This window comes from Camarhynchus parvulus, chromosome 4, assembly GCF_901933205.1.
Source record: "Camarhynchus parvulus chromosome 4, STF_HiC, whole genome shotgun sequence".
Classification (NCBI taxonomy): Eukaryota; Metazoa; Chordata; class Aves; order Passeriformes; family Thraupidae; genus Camarhynchus; species Camarhynchus parvulus.
This window is the reverse complement of record NC_044574.1, coordinates 596,218-610,956: the sequence shown is the minus strand read 5'-3', so window position 1 is coordinate 610,956 and position 14,739 is coordinate 596,218. Positions and strand designations below refer to the sequence as shown.

The following is a 14,739-nucleotide window of genomic DNA, read 5'->3' as shown; positions in this document are numbered from 1 at the left end:
GTGCTATGGGGGAGTGAGAATTCAGGGACACATCTGAGGGGAAATTCAGGATTTCCACCTCATCCAGGTATCCTCCTGGCCCCTTCCCACATCCCATCTCTGCTACCAACCCCCCATGGCCTGCCCAGCTGCCCACCCCAGCTCCACAGGGCCTCCGCAGCCCATGGGAGCTCGGATTCTGCTGGGACACTGGGTTCTGCTGGGATTGCTGGGACACCTGGGACACTGGGTTTTCTGGGATTACTGGGACACCTGGGACACTGGGTTCTGCTGGGATTGCTGGGACACCTGGGACACTGGGTTTTCTGGGATTACTGGGACACCTGGGACACTGGGTTCTGCTGGGATTGCTGGGACACCTGGGACACTGGATTTTCTGGGATTACTGGATGGATTTTGTGGGATGTCCATAACCCTGGATTTTCTGGGACACCTGGGACACTGGATTTTACCTGGGACACCTGGGACACTGGGTTCTGCTGGGCACCTGGGACACTGGATTTCACCTGGGACACCTGGGACACTGGGTTCTGCGGGGACACCTGGGACACTGGATTTTACCTGGGACACATGGGATGCTGTGCTGGACACCTGGGACACTGGATTTTACCTGGGACACCTGGGACACTGGGTTCTGCGGGGACACCTGGGACACTGGATTTTACCTGGGACACATGGGACGCTGGGTTCTGCTGGGATTACTGGGACCCTGGATGTTCTGGGATTACAGGTGTTTAGCCCTGGAATGCTGCAGCACACATGCAGACGAAGGGCTGAGGGGCACGAGGGAATAAGGCAGGGTTACCCCTCTCTCCTTCATGATATGGCTGGGGGCAGATCCCCCCTCCAGGGCTGCTGGAGGGGACAAAATCCATCAGAACAGGAAGGAGCAGATCGCAGCTGTGCCCCTCCCGTCCCTCTGCCTGCAAAGGAGCATCGCCCCTAAATCACCGGAGCATCCATGACAATGGCCTGGCCCTGCTGCCTCCTTCCCAGGGCACCTTCTCCTGATTAACGAGATTAACCAGAGCTCGGCGCGCCCCATCGAGCGCCTCCCCTGAAGGGCGGGACTGTGGGATTTCGGGATTGTGACTGATTTTTAACCACCACAGGGGGGAGGTTCTTCATGGGAGGGACATTCCCGGCTGCAGCAGCGTCTCCTGAGCCATTCCCGGAGAGGGGAACCAGCATCCCTCTACCATCTAAAATCCCAAAGGGGAGGGACAAACAGCATCTCTGTGCAGGGCTCCCCATCCTGCCTGCCTGGATCTCTCCAGCCCTGGGGCTGAGCCAGGCTGGAAATGGGGAACGGGGACCTCATCCCATTTCCTGAGGGTGACGTGTGGGACATGCACATCCCACTGGGAGCCAGGATCCCGGAATGGGGGCTCTGGGCTGGGCTTTGGGGGCCCCAGGGGAGAGGGGCAGATCCCTGCACGACCAGCCCCATCAGAACAGACCCAGAGCCACCTCCCGTGTCTGGAGGGGGACCCAGCCAGGGAGCAGGGATCCCTGCTCTGCCCAGCATGGAGCCCTCCTCCCGGCATGAGCCCCACCTGGGCTCTGGGGATACTCAGGAGCTCTCTGCACTGATGGATTTTTTTCTCCCTGCTAATTATGGAAGCACCAGGGTTTTTTTCCCAAAATGCAGCAGCAGAGGTCAAAAACCCAACGGAAATACAGGATGGAAAGGCAGAGAGCAACCCCAGCGAGGGCTTGGATCAGCTCGAATCTTTAATTAGAAAAATAGACACAAATTTGAAATATTCCTGATAGAGGCCTTTTCTTTTTACAAACATAATAATAATAATAATAATAATAATTAATAATAATAATAATAATAATAATAATAATAATAATAATAATAATAGTACTGAAATCACCTTTCCCAAGGGCCTGTTAGCACCGGTTGCCGGAGCCCGGCGGGGTCTCTCTCCCTGGGGAGAAAGGACGGGAGCAGGCGCAGCCCCGACCGTGCCGGCCGGAGAATCTCCAGGCAGGACCATCCTGGGAAGCGCTGCCTCGGGAAATCACAGCGGGGCGCTCCGAGCGCCGAGTGTCCACCCGTCGGGGGTGATCTCTGTCCGTCCGTCTGTCTGTCCAGGGGCTCTCCGCTCCCCTGCTCGGAACAGGAGCTGCGGGATGGCTCAGTGCCGCGCTCCGGGGCGGCTCCGCTCGCCGTCCCCGCCGGGAGCTCCGCCTCGCCGCCCGCGGGCCGCCCTGGGCCCGGCGCCGCCGCCTCGCTCGGGGCCGCCCGGGAGGGACCCGCAGCCCGGCCCGGCTCTCGGTGAGAGCTCGGGCACCTCGGGAACGCCGCTGGCCGCGTTCGGCCGCGCTCAGAGCGGCCCGAAGGACAGCCCCACCGAGAAGAAGCCCAAGCCCTTGAGCTTCTCCTCGCTCCGCGCCTTCTGCTTGAGGTGCACCTTGCTGTGCCGCTTCTTCTCGTCCGAGCGGGCGAAGCGGCGGCCGCAGGTGTCGCACGAGAAGGGCTTCTCGCCCGTGTGCGTGCGGATGTGCGTGGTGAGGTGGTCGCTGCGGCTGAAGTTGCGCAGGCAGATGCGGCACTGGAAGGGCTTGTGGCCCGTGTGGATGCGCAGGTGCCGGTTGAGCTCGTCGGAGCGGGCGAAGCTGCGGACGCAGTTCTCCACCGGGCAGGCGAACGCCTTCTCGTGGGGCTTGGGGCAGAAGCACTTGGAGGAGCACTTGCTGCGCCGAGCCTTCTTCTTGGGCTCGGCCAGCGCGGCAGGGCCGGCGGGCAGCAGCGAGGGCAGCGGCGGCGCCGGGCCCAGGAACTCCGGGGGCGGCACGGAAGGAGACGGGTGAGGATGGAGCAGCTCGGCGGAGCCCAGCAGGCCCGGCAGCACCTCGGGCTGGGCCAAGGAGGCGTCGAAGTCCGGCATTAATGGCGCGGGCAGGGTGTGCATCTTGCTGTCGGCGAAGTCCCCGCGGGCCGGGAAGTTCTCTGGCTCGCAGCCGAAGCCCAGATGGGCTCCGAAGCAGGCGGCGTCCTCTGCCAGGCTGCCGAGCTCCGGCTGGCAGCCGGCGGACAAGACGCTCTCCATCTTGGAGCTCCAGCGCGGGGAACAGCCCCTGGCTGCTCTCGGGGGCCGGGAAGCCCTCGGGAGAGGGGAAGGCGGCGGGCAGGTAGGCCTGGTGCTGCTGGGACAGCGGCTCCCACTGGGCACAGGCGCCTTTGAACTTGTCCAGGGGCGGGGAGCCGGAGGACAGCTTGATGTCCTGCTTGCTGTCCAGGAGCTTGGGCTGGAAGAAGCACTGCGAGGTGTTCCCCGGCAGGGGCTGGGCGCCCTCGGCCGCGGGGAAGGCGCCGTAGCCCGGCTCCGGGAACGGGGCCGGGCTGGACCCGCTCATCTCGGGCTGGCACGACGGGTACAGGTCCAGCTGGCTCGGAGCCACCTCGGGACAGGGGTAAAGAGCGTCCAGGTGCCTCTGGTGGCCCTCGGAGGAGGCGAAGGGGGAGATGCCCAGGATGCCCGACATCAGGTTGAAGAGGGATTCCTGGTCCTGCGGGTGCTCCGGGACCGCCTTGATGAAGAAGCTGCCGGTGTAGCTGAGGGAAGGGGAGGGCTGGCTGCCCAGCAGGGAGTAATCCACGGCCCCGCCGCTGCCGGGGACGCCCAGCAGCTCACCTGGGAAACAGAGGGGACGGCGGTGAGAGGGCGGCAGGGATGCGGGGCCGGGGGCGGGATGCGGGAGCAGCGGGAGCTGTTGCGTCACTGCGAGGTCTCCGTCCCCGAGACCGCTCAGGGAGCCCTGGGCTCACCCCCTCCCCCAGCGGGACCCTCAGGACCCCCGCCCCGAGCTCGCGGGGACCGCTGCGCCCCCAGGCAGGGCTGAGCGCGGAGGAGGGGCAGGTTCCCGGCTCCTGGATGCGGCGATCGTTCCCCGCGGGGTCCCTCATCCCTGGCCGGCTCCCGCCCGCCCTTACCTCCAAGGAAATCGGCCTCTGCCAGAAGTTGCTGCTCAGGCTGCCCCAAGCCCTGCAGGTCTCCGGTTTTCATCTCGCAGCTCTCCTCGTACTTGGAGTAGAGCGGATCCGGGCAGGAGAAATCCATAACGTTGAGCATCTTCCCTGGAGACGCGGCCGGAGCGGGGGGGCCGGGCTGGGACGAGCCGGGGATGCTCGGGGAGAGCCGGGAGGAGCCCGGGATGAGCCGGGGAGTGCCCGGGGAGAGCCGCTGGATGCTCAGGGGCCCGGCGGGAGATGCTCGGGGCGAGCCCGGGATGGGCTGGGAACGCTCGGGGTGCCCGCACCGATGCCAGGGATGCTCGGGGATGAGGCGGGCCACGCTCGGGGAGCCCGGGCCGGTGCGAGGGATGCTCGGGGCAGGTGCCGGGGACCCTGCAGGTGACGCTGAGGGGTGCGGGGGGTGCTGGGGCGGGGGGCCCGGGCGCTGCGGGGGCGCTGCGGGGGCAGGGCCCGGGCGGGGCGGGCAGGCAGGGCCCGGCGGCGGCGCAGCCCGAGCGGACACCCGGCGCTCCCTCCCCGCCGCCCCCTTTATAGCGGGAGCGGGGCTGCTCCGACCTTCCGCCGCAGCCATTTCTGGAGTCCCCAGTGAGGCTGCCGTGACGTAAATGCCCATACATGGACTCAGGATGTAGGCTAGGGAGTCCCAATAAGGAAATCTCTCCCGTGACGCGATGCCCTTCCCTCCCCCCTCCCTCCTCCCCCCCCCTGTTCTCTCGCTCTGTTTTTCATTTCCCCCCCCCCTTCCTTCTCTCTTTTAACTAATAATCGCGATATTTTTAACAAATCTCTGCCGCTCCGTGCGCGCGTGTGCCCAGCATCCCCTCCCGCAGCCGCGGGTGTGCACACGCGTGTGCAAGCCCCGGGTGTGCGGAACGAGCCCAGGCTCGCAGCCTGCGCTCCCCCGGCCTCTGGGAGGCTGCGGGGCATCCCCGCGGCTCCGGCCCTTGCTCCGCAGCCTTGGCTCCCGGCCCACCGTGGGCTGGCTGCTGCTCTCCCGGATTTGCATCTCCCCAGGCTCTCCTTCTCCCCGCGCTATTTTTTCCCCGTGAATGCCTTTTGTTGCTCTTGCTCCTTCTAGAAGCGCCAAAGGTGCCGGGTTTGCTCTTCCTCCCCCTGCCCTGCCCTCCCCTCCTCCCTGGCCGGATTTTGGATGCGCTCTGCCGGCATGCGGCGGCCGTTGGATGGGAGCGGGAGGGGATGCCCGCTCCTCCTGCTGCATCCGAGAGACCCCGAGGGGCAGGGACAGAGGAGCAGGGACAGAGGAGCGGGGACAGAGGGGCAGGGACCGAGGGGCAGGGACAGAGGGGCAGGGACAGAGGGGCAGGGACAGAGGGGCAGGGGCAGGGACAGAGGAGCAGGCACAGGAGGAGCAGGGACAGGAGGAGCAGGGACAGAGGAGCAGGGACAGGAGGAGCAGGGACAGGAGGAGCAGGGACAGAGGAGCAGGGACAGAGGGGCAGGGACCGAGGGGCAGGGACAGAGGGGCAGGGGCAGGGACAGAGGAGCAGGCACAGGAGGAGCAGGGACAGAGGGGCAGGGACAGAGGGGCAGGGACAGAGGGGCAGGGACCGAGGGGCAGGGACAGAGGGGCAGGGGCAGGGACAGAGGAGCAGGCACAGGAGGAGCAGGGACAGGAGGAGCAGGGACAGAGGAGCAGGGACAGGAGGAGCAGGGACAGAGGGGCAGGGACAGAGGGGCAGGGGCAGGGACAGAGGAGCAGGCACAGGAGGAGCAGGGACAGGAGGAGCAAGGAGGAGCAGGGACAGGAGGAGCAGGGACAGGAGGAGCAGGGACAGAGGGGCAGGGACAGAGGAGCAGGGACAGGAGGAGCAGGTACAGAGGAGCAGGCACAGGAGGAGCAGGGACAGGAGGAGCATGGACAGAGGAGCAGGGACAGAGGAGCAGGCACAGGAGGAGCAGGCACAGGAGGAGCAGGCACAGGAGGAGCAGGGACAGGAGGAGCAGGGACAGGAGGAGCAGGCACAGCCTGCCGGAGCTCAGCCATCGCAGCCCCTGGCTCGGAGCTGGGCTGGGGAAGACAGATCCGTCCTCCTGCAAACCCCACCGTGTCCAGGGGGAGCTTTCCGAGCGGGCTCAGTGGGATTGGAGGGATCCTGGCAGCGCCTCCACCCCAAACATCCTCAGCCCTGCTCGGCTGCTCTCAGAGCTCCAGCACTGATCTGGAGCTGATCCTGGCCAGGCAGGGATCTCCAGCTGATCCTGAACAGGCAGGGATCATCTCCAGCTGATCCTGAACAGGCAGGGATCTTCCAGCTTTGCAGGCAGGGATCTCCAGTGCAGGGAGGGTCTCCAGCGAGGCAGGGATCCAGCTGTCCAGGAAGGAGGTTCTCCAGCTACCGAACAGGGAGGGATCTCCAGCTGATCCTGAACAGGGAGGGATCATCTCCAGCTGATCCTGGCCAGAGGGATCTCCAGCTGACCCTGAACAGGCAGGGATCATCTCCAGCTGATCCAGGACAGGCAGGGATCTCCAGCTGACCCTGAACAGGCAGGGATGCTCTGGGCAGGGATTGGCACCAGCTTCCAGCACGGTTGGGGTGGGTAGGGGAGGTTTGCTCGGGGCATTTTGCCTGCTGGGCCCAAACCTGCTGTGAAGGATGTTCAGATAAACATTTGGGGTGAAACCCCTGTTCATTGAGGTGTCAATCCCTGTTCCTAGAGCTCACAGAGGGTACAAACCCCTGTTCATAGAGCACACAGAGGGTACAAACCCCTGTTCACAGAGCTCACAGAGGGTACAAACCCCTGTTCACGGAGCTCACAGAGGGTACAAACCCCTGTTCATAGAGCACACAGAGGGTACAAACCCCTGTTCACAGAGCTCACAGAGGGTACAAACCCCTGTTCACAGAGCTCACAGAGGGGTGTAACCCCTGTTCCTAGAGGTGTAACCCCTGTTTACAGAGCTCACAGAGGGGTGTAACCCCTGTTCATAGAGGTGTAACCCCTGTTCCTAGAGCTCACAGCAGCCCAGGTGAGCTGGCTGTGCAGGAGGGGGGCTGTGCATGCAAGGGGCTGGAATAGAGGAGGGGCCCCTCCCAAAATTCCTGTTTCCCTGCCTGCAAGAGCTTCCAGCCCTGCTGGCAGGCCAGATGTGCCCCAGATGTGCTGTGCCCATGCCCAGGGCCGTGCCCAGCTGGCAGCAGCAGGTGATAGCCCCGATCCCGAGCTATTCCTGGCTCCAGGGTGAGTCACAGCCTCACCTTGGGCAGATCCCCGGGATTGGTGTCTCACAGCACCTCCCCTCACTGGGAGCTGCTGCCTCTGCAAATGCACCAAGAGCCCTGGGGCAAGGAGGCAACAACCCCTGGGCACTCAGGGAATGAGCCCTGAGGTTGGGCTGCAAGTAAAAGAGGGGATGGAGAGGTGCAGGCAGTGCCCAGGGTGTGGAAATGTTCTGTGGCATCCCATTATTCCCTGTTTGTATTCCATTATTCCCCGCTTGTCTCCCATTATTCCCCGCTTGTCTCCCATTAATCCCTGATTCCCTGTTTGTCTCCCATTGTTCCCAGTTTGTCCCCTCAGGAGATGAGGGGAGCCCAGGGCAATGGCCAGACCCCGGGTTTCAGTAAATCAAAGGCAAAACTTCACCCTGCAGTGCTCAGTGACCCTGGAATCTGGAGCTTCAGGGCACTGTGGGGACCAGGATGGTGACCAGGCTGGAAATATTCCCCCGTGGCACTGAAGACAAGCCCAGCCTGCTGTGAGGGGTGTGCTGGATGCAACCAGGGATGGGATGGGCGTTCTGGATCTCCTCTCCTCCTCTCCCTGGCTGCACCACTGGGGCCACCAGGCCTTGGTCACTCTGGGCCACTTGGCTGTGCCCATTTGGCTGTCAGGGAGGTCAGCCAGAGGATGTGCAGGATCTCCAGGCTGGGCCCTGCCGTGCACACCCTGGGACAGCTCTGCTGCCAGCACAGCAGCTCCCCTTCCCTCCCAGCCATGGAAAACACTGTCCCTCCTTCGGGACAGCGCCACGGGAGCCTCCCTGCCGCAGCCATGGTCCCACAAACCTCCCCTGACCCTCAGGGCTGGTCCTGAAATAGCGGCAATGGTTCAGCTGCCCCGGGAGAAAATCAGCCTGTGACCGTGTTCACAGGGGCTTCTTGGGTGAGGGAAGAGACGAGGATCTGACTCCAGGTTTCAGAATGCTGATTTATTATTTTATGATATATATTACATTAAAACGACACTGAAAGAATAGAAGGAAGGATTTCATCAGAAGGCTAGCTAAGCTAAGAATAGAATAGGAAAGAATGAGAACAAAGGTTTGTGGCTCGGACAGTCTGAGCCAGCTGACTGTGATTGGCCATTAATTAGAAACAACCACATGAGACCAATCACAGATGCACCTGTTGCATTCCACAGCAGCAGATAATCAATGTTTATATTTTGTTCCTGAGGCCTCTCAGCTTCTCAGGAGGAAAAATGCAAAGGAAAGGATTTTCCATGAAAGATGTCTGTGACATCAGCCATCATTGTGTGGGCTCTAAACCTGTGCAGGAGCGGCTGCAGGTCCTGCCTAACGTGCCCCCCTCCCCATGGTGAATGCCTTCATCCTTTAACCCCGACAGAAGCAGAGATTTCTGTTCCACAGCTCTCTCCGTTCCGCTGTTGTGCGCCCGAGCGGAGCAGCGCGGAGCGGCCGGGCCGGAGCCGTGCCGGGGACAGCGCACACGAGGCAATGGCAGCGGGACCGCGGCCCAGCCACGGCGGGAGCAGGCGCTGGCACCGCATCTCCCGGGCCAGAAGGGGCTCCTGGCTGCCGAGGGGGCGGGATTGCCTTCCTGGGGGGAATTCTGTCGTCAGCGGGAGCGGGAGGAAATCCGAGATCCGTGCCGTGCCCAGCCGCCCCCGCCGCTCCCGGCTCGGTCCTGCCCCGCTCTGGGGGCTCTCTTTGGGCTCTTTCCCCGGCCCCGGAGATGCTGCAGGAGCCTTTCCATGAGGTGTGTGTGTCTGGAGGCTCCGCGGTGTCCGTGGGCAGCGCCCAGCCCAGGCCCAGCGGGACAGAGGGATTTGGGCTCCTTCCATGAGCCGGGGGCATCCTCGGGGCAGCAGAACGGCCCCAAAGCAGGGCTGGCAGTGCCCCACATGGACCGGGGGGGCTCGGGGCCCTCGGGGGGCTCGGGCGGCTCCAGCCCCGCTGAATGCTCCGAGGGCTCCCCCGGTCCGGCCACCTGAACTGCCCCGGCTGGAACTGCCCCGGCTGGAACTGCCCCCGGCTGGAACTGCCCCGGCTGGAACTGCCCCGGCTGGAACTGCCCCCGGCTGGAACTGCCCCGGCTGGAACTGTCCCGGCTGGAACTGCCCCCGGCTGGAACTGCCCCGGCTGGAACTGCCCCGGCTGGAACTGCCCCGCTGGAACTGCCCCCGGCTGGAACTGCCCCGGCTGGAACTGCCCCGGCTGGAACTGCCCCCGGCTGGAACTGCCCCCGGCTGGAACTGCCCCAACTGGAACTGCCCCGGCTGGAACTGCCCCAACTGGAACTGCCCCAACTGGAACTGCCCCGGCTGGAACTGCCCCCGGCTGGAACTGCCTGCCTTCAGCTCCTCCCTGGGCTCCTCACCCTGGGCCCCTGCCCTTGGCTCCTGCCACCTCCAGTTCCCTGCCCTGGGCACCTGCCTGCCCCCAGCTCCTCACCCTGGGCTCCTCACCCTGGGCTCCTGCCACCTCCAGCTCCTGCCAGGCCACCCTGGGCTCCTGCCCATCCCTAGCTCCTAGCCCTGGGTTCCTGCCCTGGGTTCCTGCCTGGCCAGATCCTCACCCTGGACCCCTGCTCTGGGCTCCTGCCCTTGGCTCCTGCCACCTCCAGTTCCTCACCCTGGGCTCCTCACCCTGGGCTCCTGCTGCCCCCAGCTCCTGGCTCTGGGCTCCTCACCCTGGGCTCCTGCCCTGGGCTCCTGCCTTGGGTTCCTGCCTGGCCAGATCCTCACCCTGGGCCCCTGCCCTGGGCTCCTCCCTGGGCCCCTGCCACCTCCAGCTCCTGCCAGGTCACCCTGGGCTCCTGCCCATCCCCAGCTCCTGGCCCTGGGCTCCTGCCCTGGGCTCCTGCTGGCGCTGCTGGGTCACCTTTGTGCTGCCACCAGCCCAGTGCAATGGCCCAGCAGCCTCCTTCCCTCCCAGTGCCAGCTCCCATCCGTGCCCCCAGCCGGGGTTAGAGCACAGGAACCCAGGCTCAGGCCCTGGCTCTGGCTGCTTTCCCCCCTGGTTCCCATCTCTGGAGGCCTGGCCTGGCCCTGCCCCATCACTGGCAGGAGAGCCATCCTCTTCCTCCTGCCCTGCCGTGCCACAGGGAGCAGAGCCATCCTCTTCCTCCTGCCCTGCCGTGGAACAGGAGCAGAGCCATCCTCTTCCTCCTGCCCTGCCGTGCCACAGGGAGCAGAGCCATCCTCTTCCTCCTGCCCTGCCGTGGAAAGGAGCAGAGCCATCCTCTTCCTCCTGCCCTGCCGTACCACAGGGAGCAGAGCCATCCTCTTCCTCCTGCCCTGCCGTGCCACAGTAGCGAGGAGCTGGGGGAGCTCTGGGAATGGCTCTTCCCTCCGGAGCAGGAGCCCCAGGGAGGGGCAAGGGCAGAGATGGGCAGCGCTGATGTGAGGCTGGAATCCATTTTTCCACAGGGATGGGCTGAGGCTTGGCTCGTGGCAGCGCTGCCTTGGCAGCCAAACCAGGGCTGGGTGCCCAGAGCCCTTGGCAGCTGGGGAAGGGTGCAAAGCCAGGTGTGTGCCCCAGCTCTGAGTGTGCACGGCTCAGGCACCTCTGCAGCAGCCGTGCCCCACGTCCAGCACTGCCCAGGGCATTTTCCCACTGATTCCTCCTGGAGCCCTCTCCATTTCCTGCGCTGGGGGATGATGCAAGCGCTGGCTGTGAAGAAATCCCTGTTTCTGTGCCGTTGGAGCCTTCCCAGCGCTTCCACCCCTGCAGGTTCAGAGCCTGCCTGTGTGCTGGGTGCTCAGTGCCCTCCTCCTGGGCACGCTGTGCTGCTGGGCAGGGCTGGGAAATGCCCAGTGCTGGGTGCCCAGTGCCCTCAGTGCCCTCTATGCCCTCTGCACCCTCTGTGCCCTCCTCCTGGGCACGCTGTGCTGCTGGGCAGGGCTGGGAAATGCCCAGTGCTGGGTGCCCAGTGCCCTCTGTGCCCTCTGTGCCCTCTGAGCCCTCAGTGCCCTCAGTGCCCTCTGTGCCCTCAGTGCCCTCAGTGCCCTCTGTGCCCTCTGCGCCCTCTGCGCCCTCAGTGCCCTCAGTGCCCTCAGTGCCCTCAGTGCCCTCAGTGCCCTCAGTGCCCTCTGTGCCCTCTGTGCCCTCAGTGCCCTCTATGCCCTCTGCACCCTCTGTGCCCTCCTCCTGGGCACGCGGCCCTGTGCTGCTGGGCAGGGCTGGGAAATGCCCAGTGCTGTGCCCTCGTGCCCTCAGTGCCCTCTGTGCCCTCTGTGCCCTCAGTGCCCTCTATGCCCTCAGTGCCCTCAGTGCCCTCTGTGCCCTCTGTGCCCTCAGTGCCCTCTGTGCCCTCTGTGCCCTCTGCGCCCTCTGTGCCCTCTATGCCCTCAGTGCCCTCAGTGCCCTCAGTGCCCTCTGTGCCCTCAGTGCCCTCAGTGCCCTCTGTGCCCTCAGTGCCCTCAGTGCCCTCTGTGCCCTCTGTGCCCTCAGTGCCCTCTATGCCCTCAGTGCCCTCAGTGCCCTCTGTGCCCTCTGTGCCCTCTGTGCCCTCTGCACCCTCAGTTCCCTCAGTGCCCTCTGTGCCCTCAGTGCCCTCTGTGCCCTCTGTGCCCTCTGTGCCCTCAGTGCCCTCTGTGCCCTCTGTGCCCTCTGTGCCCTCTGTGCCCTCAGTGCCCTCTGTGCCCTCCTCCTGGGCCCCCTGTGCTGCTGGGCAGGGCTGGCAATTCCCTGCTGGGACCCTGAGCCCCTCCAAGGCCTCTCCCACGGACAGGACAAGCCCTGTAGGCTCTGAGCTGCGGGTCCCCGATGTTCCAGAAGGCGCTCCTGGAATTCCCGAGTGGTTTTTGGCCCTGCAAGCTGAGGGAAAGGCTCAAGCCCCAGCAGGGCCCAGCTCCCCAGCACGTCCATCCCTCGTGGAACAGCTTCCCTTGGAGTCTGTGCTCTGTGGAGCAGCCCCTGGGATTTTAAAGGGTTTTTATTTTATTTTGAAGGTATTTTAGAGGGAAGTGCTGCTGATTCCCCGCGTGGCACGAGGGGCAGGGCAGGGGAGGGCACCCAGAGGGCCCTGCAGCGCCCAGGGCTCGGCAGCTGCTGTTTGTGGGCTGCACCCAGGCCTGGAGCTCCCTTGCCAGCTCCCCTTTGTGCCACCCCCAGCAAAGGCAGAGCAAAGGCAGCCCCAGAGCCCAGAGCTCCCTCTGCCAGGGCTCGGGGTGCAGAGGGGAAGGAGCATGCCAAGCTCTGGGAGCTGGCCATGGAATTCCAGGGGCTGGGGGGCACAAGGTGACGGCAGTGATTCCTGCTGGGATGGCCACAGGGAGCTCAGGGACACTGCAGCAGGGAATCCCAGGCTGGTTTGGGCTGGAAGGACATGAAACCCCATCCAGAGGGGCAGGGACACCTGCCATGGTCCCAGGTGGATCCCAGCCCCAGTGCCCAGCCTGGCCCTGGGCACTGCCAGGGACCCAGGGGCAGCCCCAGCAAATCTGGGAATTCCAGCCCTGCCCACCTCCCAGGGAACAACTCGTTATCCCCAGGATCCATCCACCCCTCTGGAGCGTGGATCTCATCCCCCTGCCTCCCTCTCCTGCTCCATCCATCTCCCCTGGCAGGAAAACTTCCAGAAGAAGGCAGAGCTCAGCATTGCCATGGAAACGGGCCCGGGCCCAGCTCTGCCCGTGCTGCTCCTACTGCTGCTGCACAGATGGAGGCTCCAGGGGCTCCAGGGGCTCAGGAACCAGCCTGGGAGCTGCCCAGGGACCCACGAACCCCTCCTGCTGCCCCAGCCCCGGGCAGGGCAAGGGCGGCTCCAAACTCTTCTCCAGGGAGGGTTTTCTAAGGGGGATCCTTCTCCAGGGGGATCCTTCTCCAGGGAGGGTTTTCTAAGGGGGATCCTTCTCCAGGGAGGGTTTTCTAAGGGGGATCCTTCTCCAGGGAGGGTTTTCTAAGGGGGATCCTTCTCCAGGGAGGATTTTCAGGGATCCTTCTCCAGGGAGGATTTTCAGGGATCCTTCTCCAGGGAGGGTTTTCAGGGATCCTTCTCCAGGGAGGGTTTTCTAAGGGGGATCCTTCTCCAGGGAGGGTTTTCTAAGGGGATCCTTCTCCAGGGAGGGTTTTCTAAGGGGGATCCTTCTCCAGGGAGGGTTTTCAGGGATCCTTCTCCAGGGAGGATTTTCAGGGATCCTTCTCCAGGGAGGGTTTTCTAAGGGGGATCCTTCTCCAGGGAGGGTTTTCGGGGATCCTTCTCCAGGGAGGGTTTTCAGGGATCCTTCTCCAGGGAGGGTTTTCCAAGTGGATCTTCTCCAGGGAGGGTTTTCTAAGGGGGATCCTTCTCCAGGGAGGATTTTCCAAGTGGATCTTCTCCAGGGCGGGTTTTCCTCAGGCCTGTGTCCGTGTCAGGGCAGCCTCAGCAGATCCAGCAGCACGTGAGGCTCTGTGAAACACCTGCCAAAGGGGCTCTTTGTTTTTAATTCCTGGCCAGAGGCTGGAATTTCAGAGCCCAGGCCAGGGTGGATGGTTATCTCCCTGCTGGTTTTGGGCTGCTGCACATCCCCACATCCTCCGGGCGCTCTGCTGGCCACCAGAGCCCTCCCTGCCCCTCCAAGTCACTGATTCCTTCTCCTGCGTCCCTCTTTTCCACCCCAAGCTGCTGCTTTTGGGGTAAAACCCCACAAATGTGGCAGCTGCCTGCGTTCTGGGGTGGCACGGAGTGCAGGAATGGCAGAGCAGCTTGGCACAGCTCCTAGAAAGGGGCAGCAGTCAGGAATGGTCCTGCTGCCCGCACAGCCCAATAGCCGCCCAGGCTGGGGGCACAGCTGCTGCTGGCAGCTCTGGCAGCAGCGGAGGGGCAGCAGTGCGGTTCCTGTTCCCTCCTGCCCATTCCCAGTGGTTCTGTGTGGTTCTGCACATTAACCAGGCCCAGGGTGAGCACAGGGCCGGGCCAGGGTGAGCAGGAACCAGGATTTGGCTCCAGCAAAGCCAGAAATCGGAGGGGACCATTTTCTCAACCTCTCTCTGAAATCACCTTTTATCCCAAGAGCTCGTGTGCCTTGCTACAATGCCTGGGAAGCTGCAAACATTTCCATGTCTTTCAGATTGAATGAAATGATTCATTGAGCCCCAAATAGGTTTTTCTTCATTTATCTCACGCTGGTTTTAATCACCTCTAAACAAATTGTGCATATTTTTAAATAAACCAGGTTTTAAACCAAATCACTGGACTGCTTTATTTAGAAAAGGCCCGGAGCAAAACACTGAACTTTAATTTTTGGTTTTCAGCTGAAGATCCCCAATGAGCCCTGGGCATCATTGGGCTCTTAATTAGCTGCAGGCACCCCAAAGCCCACGGGGGTGCAAACCACGAGGGCCAGGCAGGGCTTTAGGGGCTGGGCTTTTGGGGCAGGGCTTTTGGGGCTGGGCTTTTGGGGCTGGGCTTTTAGGGGCAGAACTTTTAGGAGTAGAGCTTTTAGGGCAGGGCTTTTAGGACAGGGCTTTTAGGGCAGGGCTTTTAGGACAGGGCTTTTAGGGCAGGGCTTTTGGGGCAGGGACCTGGCTGGGCAGGGCTTTTAGGGCAGAGCTATTA

General features: G+C 63.3%; 1 protein-coding gene across 1 annotated transcript; it reads right to left on the bottom strand.

Annotated features, from left to right (window-relative positions):
• Positions 1-2,336: 2,336 nt before the first annotated feature.
• Positions 2,337-4,085, bottom strand: EGR4 (early growth response 4). Its single transcript, XM_030948274.1, is given in 3 exon segments — positions 2,337-3,071; positions 3,073-3,647; positions 3,947-4,085. Coding segments are annotated over 3 exon segments (1,449 nt in total).
• Positions 4,086-14,739: the final 10,654 nt, after the last annotated feature.